The following is an 18,531-nucleotide window of genomic DNA, read 5'->3' on the forward strand; positions in this document are numbered from 1 at the left end:
AAGAATACTAAAGTAAATCAGTCAAATGTATATGTGCACTGGCTACAGTATCAGGGAATTTCATTATCTATCCAATCTAGCTTTGAATATGTCTTCCAACTCTTTTTTGGTGTCAGCATGGCGGCCACAAGCCTGGGCAAGACCTGTAACACTCTGCCTCCAGGGACTGCACCTTGAAGTGACTTGGGCCTGGGTGGGTGGCAGAGCTACAGGACAGAGGAGGAATGTAGGTGAGGTGGAGCTATGGAAACTGGTTCAAGATAAGGAATTCAAGTAGAATGAGCAGAGACTGGGTCACAGACAGTGACCTGTACCAGAACTGGCAGTAGGACAGATAGGAATGTGGTCAAAAGGGCTGAGGTCTCCCAGGACACTCAGAAGAGGAAGTTGCACTAGGGCCTGAGAGCAAGCAAGACTACTGGGCAGGAGGAGGGGCTAGGGCCTGGCCCAGTGTTCTATACTCCTTGCCAAGTGTTCTTTCAACAGCACAGTCTTTCTCAGAGTAGTCCATCCACATCAGTGATGATGATGATGACAATTCTCTGAGCACATACTCTGTTCCAGCCACGACTATAAGCATTTTACATGTATTAAGTCATTTAGTCCTTCCAGTAACTCCACGGAGCGGATAAAATTACTATCCCCATTTCACAGATAAGTAAACTGAAGGACAGAGACTTTATTTGCTCAGGGTCACAAAACCAGTGAATGGTGATAGAATTTGAAACCAGACAGTCTCATTCCAGAGCCCCCAATCTGTAACTGCAGCACTATGCTACCTTCTTGATTCTCAATCTATGGCTGTACCATAAAAATCACAATAAGCAGAGCAACTATTTGTTGAGCGGGTTTTGCTAAGGAATCATGCTAAGCATTCTGTGTTTCTTATTTATTCCTCTACTAATCCGTGAGGCAGATCTTATCTCTGGAATCAAACTGAAGCTCTAGAGGCTGTGTGATTTGCCTGAGGCTACAGCACAGGTAACTAGAACCAGCAGGTTTTGGGTTGATCTGACAAAACCCCAGGCTGCTTCGTCCTAGGGTCCTTGGGCCTTTGGGTCCTCTAAGACCCTCTTCATGGGTAAGGCCTCATTTTTCGCAGAGGAACCTCATATAGAAGTGATGGGCTCATCAGAGCTCAGGTTCATCACTCTGCCATGTTCTTCCAGGGCTGGGCTCCAGGAAGAGAACCTCTCATTTTAACCTTCTCCCAGTTTTCTCCAGAAAACTCAGGAAGGGGCTTCCCTGGTGGCGCAGTGCTTAAGAATCTACCTGCCAATGCAGGGGACATGGGTTTGAGCCCCCTGGTCCAGAAAAATCCCACATGTCGCGGAGCAACTAAGCCCATGAGCCACAACTAAAGAGCCTGCGCTCTAGGGCCCACGTGTCACAACTACTGAGCCCATGTGCCAAAACTACTGAAGCCCGCGCACCGCACTTAAGAGTAGTCCCTGCTCATTGTAACTAGAGAAAGCCCGCACGCAGCAACGAAGACCCAATGCAGCCAAAAATAAATAAATTAAATAGATAAATTTAAAAAAAAAACAAAAAAACCAGAAAGCTCAGGAAGACCCTGTCAATTCTGAGGGATCTTTCATTTATTTTATTTTATACAGCACATTCTTATTAGTTATCTATTTTATACATATTAGTGTATATATGTCAATCCCAATCTCCCAATTCATCCCACCACCACTCCCCACCACCTGCTTTCCACCCTTGGTGTCCATACATTTGTTCTCTACATCTGTGTCCCTATTTCTGCCTTGCAAACCGGTTCATCTGTACCATTTTTCTAGGTTCCACATATATGTGTTAATATATGATATTTGTTTTTCTCTTTCTGACTTACTTCACTCTGAATGACAGTCTGTAAGTCCATCTACATCTCTACAAATGACCCAATTTTATTCCTTTTTATGGCAATATTCCACTGTATATATGTACCACACCTTCTTTATCCATTCATCTGTCGATGGGCATTTAAGTTGCTTCCATGACTTGCCTATTGTAAATAGTGCTGCAATGAACATTGGGGTGCATGTGTCTTGTTGAATTATATTTTTCTCTGGGTATATGCCCAGTAGTAGGATTGCTGGGTCATATGGTAATTCTGTTTTTAGTTTTTTAAGGAACCTCCATACTGTTCTCCACAGTGGCTGTATCAATTTACATTCCCACCAAGAGTGCAAGGGGGTTCCCTTTTCTGCACACCCTCTCCAGCATTTGTTGTTTGTAGATTTTCTGAAGATGCCCATTCTAACTGGTGTGAGGTGATACCTCATTGTAGCTTTGATTTGCATTTCTCTAATAATTAGTGATGTTGAGAAGCTTTTCATGTGCCTCTTGGCCATCTGTATGTCTTCCTTGGAGAAATGTCTATTTAGTTCTTCTGCCCATTTTCTGATTGGGTTGCTTGTTTTTTATATTGAGCTGCATGAGCTGTTTATATATTTTGGAGATTGATCCTTTGTCCGTTGCTTCGTTTGCAAATATTTTCTCCCATTCTGAGGGCTGTCTTTTCATCTTGTTTAGTTTCCTTTGCTATGCAAAAGCTTTTAAGCTTCATTAGGTCCCATTTGTTTATTTTTGTTTTTATTTCCATTACTCTAGGAGGTGGATCAAAAAAGATCTTGCTGTGATTTATGTCAAGTCAAAGAGTGTTCTTCCTATGTTTTCCTCTAAGAGTTTTATAAGTGTCCGGTCTTACATTTAGGTCTTTAATCCATTTTGAGTTTATTTTTGTGTATGGTGTTCTAATTTCATTCTTTTACATGTAGCTGTCCAGTTTTCCCAGCACCACTTATTGAAAAGACTGTCTTTTCTCCATTGTATATCCTTGCCTCCTTTGTCATAGATTAGTTGACCATAGGTGCGTGGGTTTATCTCTGGGCTTTCTATCCTGTTCCATTTGACCTATATTTCTGTTTTTGTGCCAGTACCATATTGTCTTGATTACTGTAGCTTTGTAGTAGAGTCTGAAGTCAGGGAGTCTGATTCTTCCAGCTCTGTTTTTTTCCCTCAGGATTGCTTTGGCTATTCAGGGTCTTCTGTGTCTCCATACAAATTTCAAGATTTTTTGTTCTAGTTCTATAAAAACTGCCACTGGTAATTTGATAGGGATTGCATTGACTCTGTAGATTGCTTTGAGTAGTACAGTCATTTTCACAATATTGATTGTTCCAATCCAAGAACATGGTATATCTCTACATCTGTTTGTGTCATCTTTTTTTTTTATGGTGCCAATTTTAAATACCGTTTTATTTGACATTGCATTTTCCACTTACAATACAGTGCTTGTAAAGTGCAGTGTTATTTCCTTTCCCTGTGCACATATTCCATGTTCAAGTATCAAGAATGCCGAGTTTATTACAGCAGCTCAACTTTAAAACTGCCATGGAATTTGCTACAAATTTGGGTCCTTCAATGTTTTGTGGAACAATGCTGAATCTATGCTAGGTTGGCTTAATCAACCTCTTCAATGGTGGGCCCAGAGGAGGCACCAGCAGATGAAGGAGCTCCACCACCAGGGAAGCCCCCGGGCATTCCTCCTGGCATTCCTCCTGAGCTCTGGTACAGCTTGGTAATGATGGGGTTGCAGACTTTTTCTAGCTCCTTCTGCTGATGTTCAAATTCTTTTTTCTCTGCAGTCTGGTTCTTATCAAGCCAGTTGATTATTTCATTACACTTATCAAGAATCTTCTGTTTGTCCTCATCATTAATCTTGCCTTGAAGTTTCTCATTGTCAACAGTAGCTTTCATGTTGAAAGCACAGGATTCAAGAGAATCCTTCGAAGACAACTCATCCCGCTGCTTCTCATCTTCAGCTTTGTACTTCTCTGCTTCCTGAACCATGCATTCAATGTCTTCCTTGCTCAAACAGCCCTTGTCATTAGTGATGGTAATCTTGTTCTCTTTTCCTGTGCTCTTATGCACAGCAGACATTGAGGATGCCATTGGCATCAATATCAAAAGTGACTTCAATCTGAGGAACACCACAGGGGGCAGGAGGTACGCCTGTGAGTTCAAACGTGCCAAGCAGGTTGTTATCCTTGGTCATGGCATGCTCACCTTCATAAACCTGAATGAATACCGGGCTGGTTGTCCAAGTAGGTTGTGAAGGTCTGCGTCTGCTTGGTGGGAATGGTGGTGTTGCTCTTGAGGACAGTCATGACTCCACCAGCAGTTTCAATTCCAAGGGAAAGAGGAGTGACATCCAACAGCAGCAAGTCTTGAACATTTTCAGATTTGTCTCCAGATAAAATGGCTGCCTGGACAGCTGCACCATAAGCAACAGCCTCATCAGGGTTGATGCTCTTGTTCAGTTCTTTCCCACTGAAGAAGTCCTGTAGAAGTTTCTGATTCTTGGGGATGCGGGTTGAACTACCCACCAGGACAATATCATGGATCTGAGAATTGTCTAGCTTGGCATCCTGAAGGGCTTTCTCCACAGGGTCCAGTGTGCCATGGAACAGGTCAGCATTCAGTTCTTCAAATCAGGCACAGGTAATTGAGGTATAGAAGTTGATTCCTTCATAAAGGGAATCAATCTCAATAGTGGCCTGGGTGCTGGAAGAGAAAGTGCACTTAGCATGCTCACAAGCAATACGAAGGCAACAGACAGCCTTCTTGTTCTCACTGATGCCCTTCTTGTGCTTGCACTTGAACTCTGCAATAAAATGGTTGACCATCCAGTTGTCAAAGTCTTCTCCACCTAAGTGGGTATCTCCAGCTGTAGACTTCACCTCAAAGATTCCATCCTCAGTAGTGAGGACTGACACATCAAAAGTGCCACCACCTAAATCAAAGATCAGCACATTTCTTTCTGCTCCAATCTTTTTGTCTAAGTCATAGGCAACAGCAGCAGCAGTTGGCTCGTTGATGATTCTAAGTACATTGAGCCCAGCAATAGTTCCAGCATCTTTGGTAGCCTGACGCTGAGAATCATTAAAGTAAGCAGGTACTGTGACAACAGCATTAGTAACAGTCTTCCCAAGGTAGGGCTTCTGCTATTTCCTTCATCTTTGTCAAAACCATGGATGACACCTCCTCTGGATAGAAACTTTTTGTCTCTCCCTTGTATTCTACTTGAACCTTAGGCCTGCCTGCATCATTCACCACTATAAAGGGCCAATGCTTCATATCAGGCTGGACAACAGATCATCAAATCTTCGTCCAATGAGGCGTTTGGCATCAAAACCCATGTTGGTGGGATTCTTGCAACTTGGTTCTTTGCAGCATCACCAATCAATCATTTGGTATCAGTAAAGGCGACATAGCTTGGGGTAGTTCGGTTCCCGTGATCACTGGCAATTATTTCCACCTTTCCATGCTGGAAGGTACCCACACAAGAAAAGGTGGTGCAAGATCAATGCCAACTGCAGGTCCCTTAGACATGGCTGCTGAGCGCAGGCCCGGGTCCCCTGGAGGAGAAAACAGCAATCTGGAAAGCTGCTGCCGTGTTCAATGAGACCTGATTGTGTCTTCTTTGATTTCTTTCATCAGTGTCTTATAGTTTTCTGAGTACAGGTTTTTTACCTCCTTAGGTAGGTTTATTCCTAGGTATTTTATTCTTTTTGTTGCAACGGTGAATGGGATTGTTACCTTAATTTCTCTTTTTGATCTTTCGTTGTTAGTGTATAGGAATGCAAGAGATTTCTGTGCATTAATTTTGTATCCTGCGGCTTTACCAAATTCATTGATTAGCTCTAGTAGTTTTCTAGTGGCATCTTTAGGATTGTCTACGTATAGTATCATTTCATCTGAAACAGTGACAGTTTTAATTCTTCTTTTCCAATTTGTATTCCTCTTATTTCTTCTTCTTCTCTGATTGCCGTGGCTAGGACTTCCAAAACTATGTTGAATAAGAGTGGCTAGAGTGGACATCCTTGTCTTGTTCCTGATCTTAGAGGAAATGCTTTCAGTTTTTCATCATTGAGAATGATGTTTGCAGTGGGTTTGTCATATAAGGCCTTTATTATGCTGAGGTAGGTTCCCTCTATGCCCTTTCTGCAGAGTTTTTATCATAAATGGATGCTGAATTTTGTCAAAAGCTTTTTCTGCATCTATTGAGATGATCATATGGTTTTTATTCTTCAATTTGTTAATATGGTATATCACATTGATTGACTTGCATATATTGAAGAATCCTTGAATCTCTGGGATGAATCCCACTTGATCATGGTATATGATCCTTTTAATGTGCTGTTGGATTCTGTTTGCTAGTATTCTGTTGAAGATTTTTGCATCTATATTCATCAGTGATATTGGTCTGAAATTTTCTTTTTTTGTAGTATCTTTGTCTGGTTTTGGTATCAGGGTGATGGTGGCCTCATAATATGAATTTGGGAGTGTTCCTTCCTCTGCAATTTTTGGGAAGAGTTTGAGAAGGATGGGTGTTAGCTCTTCTCTAAATGTTTGATAGAATTCACCTGTGAAGCCATCTGGTCCTGGACTTTTGTTTGTTGGAAGATTTTTAACCATAGTTTCAATTTCATTACTTGTGAGTGTTCTGTTCATATTTTCTATTTCTTCCCGATTCAGTCTTGGAAGGTGATAAGAATTTGTCCATCTCTTCCAGGTTGTCCATTTTATTGGCATGGAGTTGCTTGTAGTCGTCTCTTAGGATGCCTTTGTATTTCTGCTGTGTCTGTTGTAACTTCTCCTTTTTCATTTCTAATTTTATTGATTTGAGTCCTCTCCCTCTTTTTCTTGATGAGTCTGGCTAATGGTTTATCAATTTTGTTTCTCTTCTCAAAGAACCAGCGTTTAGTTTTATTGATCTTTGCTATTGTTTTGTTTCTATATCATTTATTTCTGCTCTGATCTTTATGATTTATTTCCTTCTGCTAACTTTGGGTTTTGTTTGTTCTTCTTTCTCTAGTTCCCTTAGGTGTAAGGTTAGATTGTTTATTTGAGATTTTTCTTGTTTCCTGAGGTAGGATTGTATTGCTATAAACTTCCCTCTTAGAACTGCTTTTGCTGCATCCCATAGGTTTTGGATTGTTGTGTTTTCGTTGTCATTTGTCTCTAGGTATTTTTTTATTTCCGCTTTGATTTCTTCAGTGATCTCTTGGTTATTTAGTACTGTGTTGTTTAGCCTCCATGTGTTTGTGTTTTTTATGGTTTTTTCCCTGTAATTTATTTCTAATAAACCATAGCGTTGTGGTTGGAAAATATGCTTGATATGATTTCAATTTTCTTAAATTTACTGAGGCTTGATTTGTGACCCAAGATGTGATGTATCCTGGAGAATGTTCCGTGTGCACTTGAGAAGAAAGTGTAATCTGCTGTTTTTGGATGGAATGTCCTATAAATATCAGTTAAATCTATCTGGTCTATTGTGTCATTTAAAGCTTGTGTTTCCTTATTAATTTTCTGTCTGAACGATCTGTCCATTGGTGTAAGTGAAGTGCTAAAGCCCCCCACTATTACGATAATTACAACAGTAACTATTGTATTACTGTTGATTTCCTCTTTTATAGCTGTTAGCATTTGCCTTATGTATTGAGGTGCTCCTGTGTTGGGTGCATATATATTTATAATTGTTATATCTTCTTCTTGTATATTTTTTATAAATTTATTATTTATTTTTGGCTGTGTTGGGTCTTCATTACTGCATGCAGGCTTTCTCTAGCTGCAGTGAGCAGGGGTTACTCTTCCTTGCAGTGCACGGGCTTCTCACTGCAGTGGCCTCTCTTGTTGTGGAGCATGGGCTCTAGGTGCACGAGTCAGTAGTTGTGGCTCGCAGGCAATAGAGTGCAGGCTTAGTAGTTGTGGCTCACGGGCTTCACTGCTCTGTGGCACATGGGATCTTCCTGGACCAGGGTCTGAACCCGTGTCCCCTGCACTGGCAGGCATATTCCTAACCACTGCACCACCCGGTAAGCCCTTGTTCTTGGACTGATCCCTTGATCATTATGTAGTATCCTTCCTTGTCTCTTGTAACATTCTTTATTTTAAAGTCTATTCTATCTGATAAGAGTTTTGCGACTCCAGCTTTCTTTTGATTTCCACTTGCATGGAATATCTTTTTCCACCCCCTCACTTTCAGTCTGTATGTGTCCCTAGGTCTGAAGTGGGTCTCTTGTAGACAGCATATATATGGGTCTTGTTTTTGTATCCATTCAGCCAGCCTGTGTCTTCTGGTTGGAACATTTAATCCATTCACATTTAAGGTAATTATTGACATGTATGTTCCTGTTACCATTTTCTTAATTGTTTTGGGTTTGTTTCCGTAGGCCCTTTTTTTTTTTTTTTGCGGTACATGGGCCTCTCCTGTTGTGGCCTCTCCTGTTGCGGAGCACAGGCTCCAGACGCGCAGGTTTAGCGGCCATGGCTCACGGGCCCAGCTGCTCCGCGGCATGTGGGATCTTCCCGGACCGGGGCACGAACCCGTGTCCCCTGCATCGGCAGGCGGACTCTCAACCACTGCGCCACCAGGGAAGCCCTCTGTAGGCCCTTTTTCTTCTCTTGTGTTTCCCACTTACAGAAGTTCCTTTAGCATTTGTTGTAGAGTTGGTTTGGTGGTGAATTTTCTTAGCTTTTGCTTGTCTGTAAAGCTTTTGATTTCTCCATCAAATCTGAATGAAATCCTTGCTGGGTAGAGTATTCTTGTTTGTAGGTTCTTCCCTTTCATCACTTTAAATATATTGTGCCACTTCCTTCTGGCTTGTAGAATTTCTGCTGAGAAATCAGCTGTTAACCTTATGGGAGTTCCATTGTATGTTACTTGTCGTTTTTCCCTTGTTGCTTTTAATAATGTTTCTTTGTCTTTAATTTTTCTCAACTTGATTACTACGTGTCTCAGCGTATTTCTCCTTGGGTTTATCCTACCTGGGACTCTCTGTACTTCCTGGACTTGGGTGGGTATTTCCTCTCCCATGTTAGGGAAGTTTTCGACTATAGTCTCTTCAAATATTCTCTCGGGTCCTTTCTCTCTCTGTTCTCCTTCTGGAACCCCTATAATGCGAATGTTGTTGCGTTTAATGTTGTCCCAGAGGTCTCTTAGGCTGTCTTCATTTCTTTTCAGTCTTTTTTCTTTATTCTGTTCCATAGCAGTGATTTCCACCATTTTGTCTTACAGGTCGCTTATCTGTTCTTCTGCCTCAGTTATTCTGCTATTGATTCCTTCTAGTGTATTTTTCATTTCAGTTATTGTATTGTTCATCTCTGTTCTTTAATTCTTCTAGGTCTTTTTTAAAGATTTCTTGCATCTTCTGATCTTTACCTCCATTCTTTTCCCAAGGTTCTGGATCATCTCCACTATCATTATTCTGAACTCTTTTTCTGGAAGGTTGCCTATCTCCACTTCATCTAGTTGTTTTTCTGGGGTTTTATCTTCTTCCTTCATCTGGTACATAGTCCTTGGCCTTTTCACTTTGTCTATCTTTCTGTGAATGTGGTTTTCATTCCACAGGCTGCAGGATTGTAATTCTTCTTGCTTCTGCTGTCTGCCCTCTGGTGGATGAGGCTATCTAAGAGGCTTGTGCAAGCTTCCCGATGGGAGGGACTGGTGGTGGGTAGAGCTGGGTGTTGCTCTGGTGGGCAGAGTTCAGTAAAACTTTAATCTGCCTGTCTGCTGATGGGTGGGGCTGAGTTCCCTCCATGCTTGTTGTTTGGCCTGAGGCGACCCAGCACTGGTGCCTACAGGGTCTTTGGTGGAACTAATGGTGGACTCTGGGAGGGCTTACGCCAAGGATTACTTCCCTGAGCTTCTGCTGCCAGTGTCCCTGTCCCCATGGTGAGTCACAGCCGACCCTGCCTCTGCAGGAGACCCTCCAACACTAGCAGGTAGGTCTGGTTCAGTTTCCAGCGGGGTCACTGCTCCTTCCCCCTGGGTCCTGATGTGCACACTCTTTTGTGTGCCCTCCAAGAGTGGAGTCTCTATTTCCCCCAGTCCTGTCAAAGTCCTGCAATCAAATCCTGCTAGCCTTCAAAGTCTGATTCTCTGGGAATTCCTCCTCCCATTGCCAGACCCCCAGGTTGGGAAGCCTGACATGGGGCTCAGAACCTTCACTCCAGTGTGTGGACTTCTGTGCTATAATTGTTCTCCAGTTTGTGAGTCACCCACCCAGTGGTAATGGGATTTGATTTTATTGTGATTGCACCCCTCCTACCATCTCATTGTGGCTTCTCCTGTGTCATTGGACATGTGGTATCTTTTTTGGTGAGTTCCAGTGTTTTCCTGTCAATAATTGTTCAGCAGTTAGTTGTGATTCTGGTGTTCTCCCAAGAGGAAGTCCTGAGGGATCTTTTAATATTATCAAGAGTAACAATCAGCACCACCATTTACTGAGCATCTAGTTCATGCTCCCACACTATGCTAAGTGTTTCACATGCACCATCTCATTCATTTTTTTTCCTCCTCATCTCATTCATTCTTTACATTTACTCTATGCAGTAGGGACTGTTTCAGTCCCCATGTTATAGACAAGGAAACTGAGGTCCTAAACAGTTAAGTGACTTGCTTAAAGTGATAATGCCAGGAAGTGCTAGAACTAGAATTAGCTATCAGATCTGTGTCGACTGAAAAAAAAATGCACAACCTAAAGGTTGAGAGTTATGTTTTATGTGGCGGACAAAACTGAGGACTTAAGCCTGGGACACAGCATCTCAGATAGCTCTGAGAGACTGCTTCCAAAGACGTAAGAGAGGAGCCAAGATATATAGTAGTTTTTGCAACAAAGACCATGTAGTCGGAACATCAAAAGATTACTGTTAATTAGAGAAAACCAGGTATCTCAAGTTAAGGAATTTAGCGCTTTTCTATGTATGGGAAGATGCAAGCGTCTGGGCTCTCTGAAATCATTCCTTTGATATGCACCTCAGCTATCTGGGCCTGTGCTTTCTCATCCTGAGTCTCCTCAGGGTGCACCTTCGGGGGTGGCTGCAGTGGCTGACCTCTAGATGGGGAGCATCCTGTTTCTATCCTGAGTTCCCTCGGGGCTCATCATAGGGGCAGCTGTAATGTGATGGCTTGAGGGCTGTGACACACTTGTTTACTGATTTTGCAGGTAACATTTTTTCATTGACATCTGTCTGACATCACAGCAGCCTGAGCTCTTACTCTGAACCACCTCTGATAGTACTGATTCTTCTTTTTCCTTGGGAAGCAAGCCCTGTCACTCAGGTCTCTTTTGGTGGAATAAGGAGAATCGGAAGGGTCCTTGGGCGGCAAACCTCAAGAATTTCTAGTATGGAGCATCTCATTGTTGACAAACACCAACAGTGAATAAGCAGGAGTACCTATTAACACCTGTTTGTTTTCCTTTTGAAAGCCTAATGAAGATGACTTCAGAGGGATGGAGTATTTTAAGTAGCTCCTTCACCAAAGCCCCAACCTTTGAAGTAAAACCCAAGCTGCTCCACTAAACAAATCAATCTTGCCCACAGATTTGAGTTTCCTGGCCAACACCCCAACAAGGACATCACAATACAATGGCCTGGGCTTTCTCCTGGCCTGTGGCTCTCAGCGTGTCCCAGGCAACCCTGGGCTGCCACAAAGAAAGTCAAAGGAGGGCAAGTAGAAGGAGTCAAGGGGACAAAGCAAATGAGGCCACTCCCTTCTGTGGGGGCACCTGCTCCACGGAAGTCTGGGGAGAGAGGTACATAGTTTACTTCCACTGTCCCTATCTTCTTATCAATCAATTTATTTTAAATTATGTGCTCACTGAAGAAACTTTGGGAAAAAACAGATATGAGGAGGAAATAAAAATTACTAACTTACTCTGCAGAAACAAGTATTACTCTTTTGGAATCTATTTCTATTTGTGTTGTAGTTTTAACATAGTTGAGATCATACTTTATTAAAATATACAATTTTGTATTCAGCTTTTAAAAAATAAATGTATCCTCACATAATTTACAATTATTTTCAAATATCGTGTGCATGGGTAAACTGTATTTTCTTTAATTACATGGGCAAACCATGTTTTACTTAGCCATTCCTCTCTCTACTTTGAAGTATTTTCCAATTTTTCTAATCATTATAAATAATCCTGCAATTAATGACTTAGCATCATAAAGCTTGGTCTGTAATTCTGCACTACTTTAGGATAGGTTATCAAAATTAAAATTCATAAATCAAAAGAACAAACACTTGAACTACTGCCAAACTGCTTCCCAAGAGGGCTGTACTAATTTATAAGTCAACTTGCCATGTGGGAAAATGCCAGTTTGATAGCACTTTGCCAGAACTGAGAATTGTCTTCTAAAATCTTTGCCAATTTGAAAGGGAATAAAAAACCACTTCTTTGTTATTTCAATTTGCTTTTCTTTATTAGTTATCTAAGGAGTTGAATATTTTTTCATAGTTTTTAGTCATTTAGATCCCTTCTTTTGTGAAATCTCCCAACTGTTTTCTTCTTTAAAGAGTGAATTATTCCTTCACAAATTTTATTAAATATCTAATTATGTGGTACAAATGTGAAATATAGAAATATGACCTGCAGATTTTATAACTGAACTTTGTATATACTGCTAATAGGGATTACTAATATATTCAAAGAGAATAGTTCAGAGACCTAACTAAAATAGAATTCTTCAAATATTTTAACAGATTAGAAATGTTACTTGCGACGGTCTCTACTTACAGCTGCCAACAATGGAAAATAACTTAAGTGTCCAGCAAAAGGGAAGGCCTAGGACCCCATGACAAACATACCTGAGGAATGGAAGTGGAGGTGGGGTGGGGTGGGATGATAAAAGACTTTTACTTCTCATTTCATATGTTTGAATTTCTTTTATTTTTACCACGTACTTGAACTACTCCTAAAAGTTTAAAAACTTAAATTTTGATGTAAAGAAATTAACAAATGTGACTAATGTCATTCATGATTCATACGAAACAAGTAATAAAATTAAAACAAAATTGTGCATACAATATTACAAAAATGTTCATAAAATTCATTTGACAGAAATCTAGAGTGACATAATAAAAAAATTTTTTTTCTGTGGAACCAAAACAATGTGGCTGCAAAGGAGTGACATATAACTTTTTTACATTTTTTCCCCCAAACAAAATCATTCCATTGACTTAAAGGGTCTTTTGAAAGATGTTCTTAAAATGGCATACTTTACATTTTTGTGTGAGACTTCTATTGTACACACCTCAGAGAGCATGTCTTTAGTCTTTCTACCTCTGTGCTCAGCTATTTTAAAGGTGACATTTCCAAAGGCCAGTGCTCAATCCCTTCTGCCAGGCTGCCTCATACAGTCCTTACTTTAATGGACACCAGGCACCTTCATAAATGAGTCTACCTGAGCTGGACACTCTGGAAACAGGAACTGAGGCAGGGGATGTTCACAGACAGCAAAGAGTCATTTCAAGTAACCTGATAATAAGTTAAACTAAATGACCTACAGAAAGACTAACTACAACCACTCCAAGAGAAGCAATGTCTTATGAAGACCTAAGTCATTCCCGCGTGCCACCCTAGGAAAGGTAAGTAAACTCTAAGTAAAAGGTCCTATGTACAACTTTTGAGTCTTTATTTCCTCAGTGTGCAAATTATTCAGCAATAATGTAGGGAAATAAGAGCTCTCATACACTTCTTATCCGAGTACACATTGGTAAAACTCTTGAAGGCAATTTAGTGATAAATTTCAGAAATCCTAAAGAAGGTATACACGCAGTGACACAATAATTCTATTTCTAGGACTTTAGAGTAAGAAAATAATTGAACATGTGTGTGACAATTACTGTTAGAAATTACATTAGAAAATTAACTGTATGGGAATTCCCTGGCAGTCCAGTGGTTAAGACTCAGCACTTTCACTGCTGTGGCCCGGGTTCGATCCCTGGTTGGGGAGCTAAGATCCCAGAAGCCACATGATGAGGCCAAAAAAATTTTTAAATTAAAAAAAAGAAAGAAAATTATAGTATTATTTAAACAGCTGAAAACTGGGAAATTAACTAGATATTTAATAGAAGTTGGTTAAAGAATTTCTATTTATTCATCAAGACAACGGAACAGTAAGCAGCCATGAAAAATGACAGACTAAATGTTTACTGACATGTGGCAGACTGTATTTTTGTCCCCAATTCTTAACCCCTCCCTATGTCCAGGCTCTTTGCCATATAACTTTGCAGTGCCCCCCCATTGTGGACAGGATGGAAATACTCACACCTGAGATCACCCATGTTTTGTTTTGATCAATGTGATGTAAGCACATGTGATACAACCAGAACTTCAAAAGCTCAAGCCTGATTGGGCTTGCTCACAGTTGTGTCTCTGCCATCACTATAAGAAGAATATGCCTAAATTAGTCCCCTGGTCCATGAGGATGACAGACATGTGGTGAAGAGCCCAGCCTAGATGAGCCAACTACAGTCAGCTGCCAATGCATGAATGAGCCCCGATGAAACCAACAAACTGCCTAGCCACATTCAACCTAGATCAGCTGACACCTATCTGACTTACAGACACATGAGCTAAGTGAATGCGTATTGTTGTTTTAAGCCACTGAGTTTTGGAGTGGTTTGTCAAATAACATTTTTGTGATGACAGTTAACTGATACAATATTTAAAAGTGTAAAAGAAAAATGAGGGAAAAATCTGGAAAAATATACCTCCAATGCTAATAGACTTCTAGTGAAAAATGGTAGATTAATCACATGTATATCATCTTTCCCTCCAATAACCTCACTAAAATGACAATAAAGCATTAAAAATAGTCTTAAATAACAAATTAACAGAAGAGACTATAGCAAAATAAATTTTAACATAATAGTGGAAACATTAAAAGCAGGAGGAAGAGGGATAAATGACTGAGCATTATGGAAGAAATTACAGCTCAATGGCCTGCAGAGAGGAATACCAATAAAAATCAGGCCAACTCACCCCATACAACTTCTGAGAGATCCAGCACCTTGAAGGTTATCAGATACTATGGCAGGTGGGGGTAAGTTACAGAGATGAGAATCAAGCTGAACGTTTGTATACAGACCAGGCAGAACCCCAGGTCTCACCTCAACTATGTGCAGCCAGGTGACTATCCCTACATACCCCATCCTTCTAACCTTCTTAAATAATAAGCAGACAGCCAAGGATCACCATAAATAAGAGAAAATCTACCCATATGAAAGACAGAGCCCAAGACAAACAGAAAAAAAAGGCAGGGTGGGGGGGAATCCAGGAAGACAAAGAGAACAATGGAGAACAAATGGAAACTGAAAACAAAACCAAGAAAACTCAGAGAGATAAGAGAGGATATCATGGTGATAAAATAATAATGATGCTTCAAAGAAACAACTGGAGACCAAGAAAGAACTTAAATCAATAGAAAATAAAACACACAAATTAGATCAATCCAAAAAGTCCAATATCCAATAGACACCCCAAATGAGAGGACAGAGAAAACAGAGAGGAGAGAGAATTTGAAAAACAGTACTGGAATATCTTCTAGAACTAAAGGACACTAGTCTCTATTTTGAAAGGGCCTACCAAGTACCCAGTAATGAATGAAAAAAAGAACCAAGTAGACATAGCATCATGAAATTTCAAAATACTGAGGATAAAAAGCAGATCTTAAATCTTTCAAAGAAAAAATTAGGTTACGTATAATGGCTTCAAACTGTCCAACAGCAACCGGGATGCTAGAACACAGTGAAGCAATGCCTTCAAAATTCTGAAGGAAAATTTTTTCCAGTCTAGAATTCTATACCTTGCCCCAACTATTAATCTGGTGCTAAGTTAGAAAAACACATTTTTTCATGTGTGGAATGATTCAAAATACATATCTCACACACCCTTTCTTAGAAAACTACTAGAGGAAGTACTTTAGGAAAACCGAGGAAAAAAATCAGTAAACGAAAAAAGGAATCTAGGAAAGGGATACAATACAAGAGAATTATAAGGAAAAGTTCCACTATGACAGCTTTGCATCAAGACCAGACAACAACCAGGACAGACTGGTACAGGATGAAAGATGTGTGAGGCAGATCTCCAGAAAAATAATGGAACCAATAAACTATTTGATGTACTTAACATTTTTTTAAAAAACTACAGACCTACTTTGTTTTACTGTACTTTGCAGATATTGTGTTTTTTACAAATTGAAGGTCTGTGGCAACCCTGCATTAAGTAAGTCTATCAGAGCCATTTTTCCAACAGCATTTGCTCACTTTGTGTCTCTGTGTCATGTTCTGGTAATTCTTGCAATATTTCAAAATTTTTCATTATTATTATGTTTGTTACGGTGATCTGTGATCAGTGATCTTTGATGTTACTCTTTTAATTGTTTGGGGGCACCACATGCCCATAATATGGCAAACAACTGATAAGTGTTGTCTGTGTTCTGACTATTTCACAGACTAGCTGTTCCCCCACCTCTCTCCCTCTCCTCAGGCCTCCCTATTCCTTCCTAATATTAAAATTAGGCCAATTAATAACCATACAATGGCCTCTGAGTGTTCAAGTTAAAGGAAGTGTTGCATACTTCTCACTTTAAATCAAAAGCTAGAAATAGGGTTTCCCTGGTGGCACAGTAGTTAAGAATCTGCCTGCCAATGCAGGGGACACAGGTTTGAGCCCTGGTTCAGGAAGATCCCACATGCCGCGGAGCAACTAAGGCCATGTGCCACAACTACCGAGCCTGCGCTCTAGAGCCCACAAGCCACAACTACTGAAGCCCGCGTGCCACGACTACTGAAGCCCGTGCGCCTAGAGCCCATGCTCTGCAACAAGAGAAGCCACTTCAATGAAAAGGCTGCACACCACAACTAGAGAAAGCCCACGCGCAGCAATGAAGACCCAATGCAGCCAAAAATAATAAATAAATAAAAGGAAAAAAAAAGCTAGAAATAATTAAGCTTAGTGAGGAAGGCATGTCGAAAGCTGGGATAGGATGAAAGCTAGGCCTCTTGCACCAAACAGTTAGCCAAGTGGTAATGCAAATGTAAAGTTCTTGAAGGAAATTAAAAGTGCTACTCCAGTGAACACATGAGTGATAAGAAAGCAAAACAGCCTTATTGCTGATATGGAGAAAGTCCAAGTGGTCTGGAGAGAAGATCAAACCTGCCACAACACTCCCTTAAGCCAAAGCCTCATCCAGAGTAAGGCCCTAACTTTCTTCAATTTTATGAAGGCTGAGAGAGGTGAGGAAGCTATAGAAGAAATGTTTGAAGCTAGGAGAGATTAGTTCATGAGGTTCAAGGAGAGAAGCCTGTCTCCGGACCATAAAAGTGCAAGGTGAAGTCGCAAGGGCTGATGTAGAAGCTGCAGCAAGTTATCCAGAAGATCTACCTAAGACAATTAATGAAGGTGGCTACACTAAACAACAGATTTTCAATGTAGACGAAACAGCCTTATTTCAGAAGAAGATGCCATCTAGGACTTTCATAGCTAGAAAAGAGAAGTCAATGCCTGGCTTCAAAGCTTCAAAGGACGGGCTGATTCTCTTATTAGGGGCTAAATTTTTTAATTAATAAAGTATGTTTAAATTAAGCTATGTACATTTTTTTAGACATAATGCTATTGCATACTTAACAGAATATAGTATAGTGTAGACATAACTTTTATCTGTGCTGGGAATCCAAAAAATTCGTGTGACTCACTTTATTGCAATATTTGCTTTATTGCTGTGATCTGGAACCAAACCCACAATATCTCTTAGGTATGCCTGTATTGTTAGGCACTTGAAAGATCTAGCAGAGCAATTGAGGGGAAAAAAGTGATTGGTACAGAAAGATAAAGCAAAACAAAAACAAAAACAAGCAAAAACCCCACAATTACTAATCCCAGAAAAAATAAAAGGTTGTACAAGAAAGAAAAAACAACCATAGTTATTACTTTTCCCAGCAGTGAATAATACATATACTGTCATAAAATATAGGTACCAACTACTGATTTAATCAAAGCTGTGACATAACTTCTCTAGGAAAACCAGGTAGAAGGGAAGTGAAGATATTGGTAAAAGAAAGCTAAATCTTTATCTCCCATAATAAGAATACAATAGATAATGTCTAAAATTTATAATTCATGAAACAGCAATACGAGGTCTTATTTGGAAATATGGAAATAAATACTAGCAAAAAAATAAAGTAGTTCCATCAAAGAAGTTGAACTAGGGATGGGAAGAAAGGGGCAGAACACTGCTATTCTCATTGTAAGCCTTTTAGAAGTTTTTGTTTTTTGTTTAAACTATGTTAACAGTGACTCTCTGAGTGGCAGAATTTCAGGATGTTTTAATTAATTTTTTTCTCTTGGCTTATCTAAATTTTCTATAAAATTACTTGTGTAATTTAAAAAAATGTTTTTAAGTTTTTTTTTTTTTTTTTTTTAATCCACAGCATAAGTGTTACAAAAGCCTGCACAAATTAGGGACTGAACTTCCTTTGGGGCCTTACCTTTTATCGTGGTCAAAATGAAGAAAGCAATGAGGGTGTTGTTGATGGCGCAGGTAGACTTGGCAACACAAGACAAGACCGTGTAGGGATTTAAGAGATAGCTGGGGAAAAACACACATATTTGGCATTAGTAATCCTGGTCAAAGGACCAGGGAGTCCTGGCCACCATAGCCAGGAAGTTC

General features: G+C 40.2%; 1 protein-coding gene and 1 pseudogene across 9 annotated transcripts in view; both read right to left on the minus strand.

Moving 5' to 3' along the window:
• PIGU (phosphatidylinositol glycan anchor biosynthesis class U) overlaps positions 1-18,531 on the minus strand; it is a 125,279-nt gene that overhangs the window by 74,364 nt on the left and 32,384 nt on the right. For all 9 annotated transcript variants that reach the window (XM_067707880.1, XM_067707876.1, XM_067707872.1 and 6 more), the window contains one exon: positions 18,350-18,450. In XM_067707880.1, coding sequence (XP_067563981.1) covers positions 18,350-18,450 — 101 coding nt within the window. The remainder of the gene's footprint in view (positions 1-18,349; positions 18,451-18,531) is intronic.
• LOC137207728 (heat shock cognate 71 kDa protein-like) lies at positions 3,239-5,397 on the minus strand (annotated as a pseudogene).

Source organism: Pseudorca crassidens, chromosome 15 (genome assembly GCF_039906515.1).
Source record: "Pseudorca crassidens isolate mPseCra1 chromosome 15, mPseCra1.hap1, whole genome shotgun sequence".
Lineage (NCBI taxonomy): Eukaryota > Metazoa > Chordata > Mammalia > Artiodactyla > Delphinidae > Pseudorca > Pseudorca crassidens.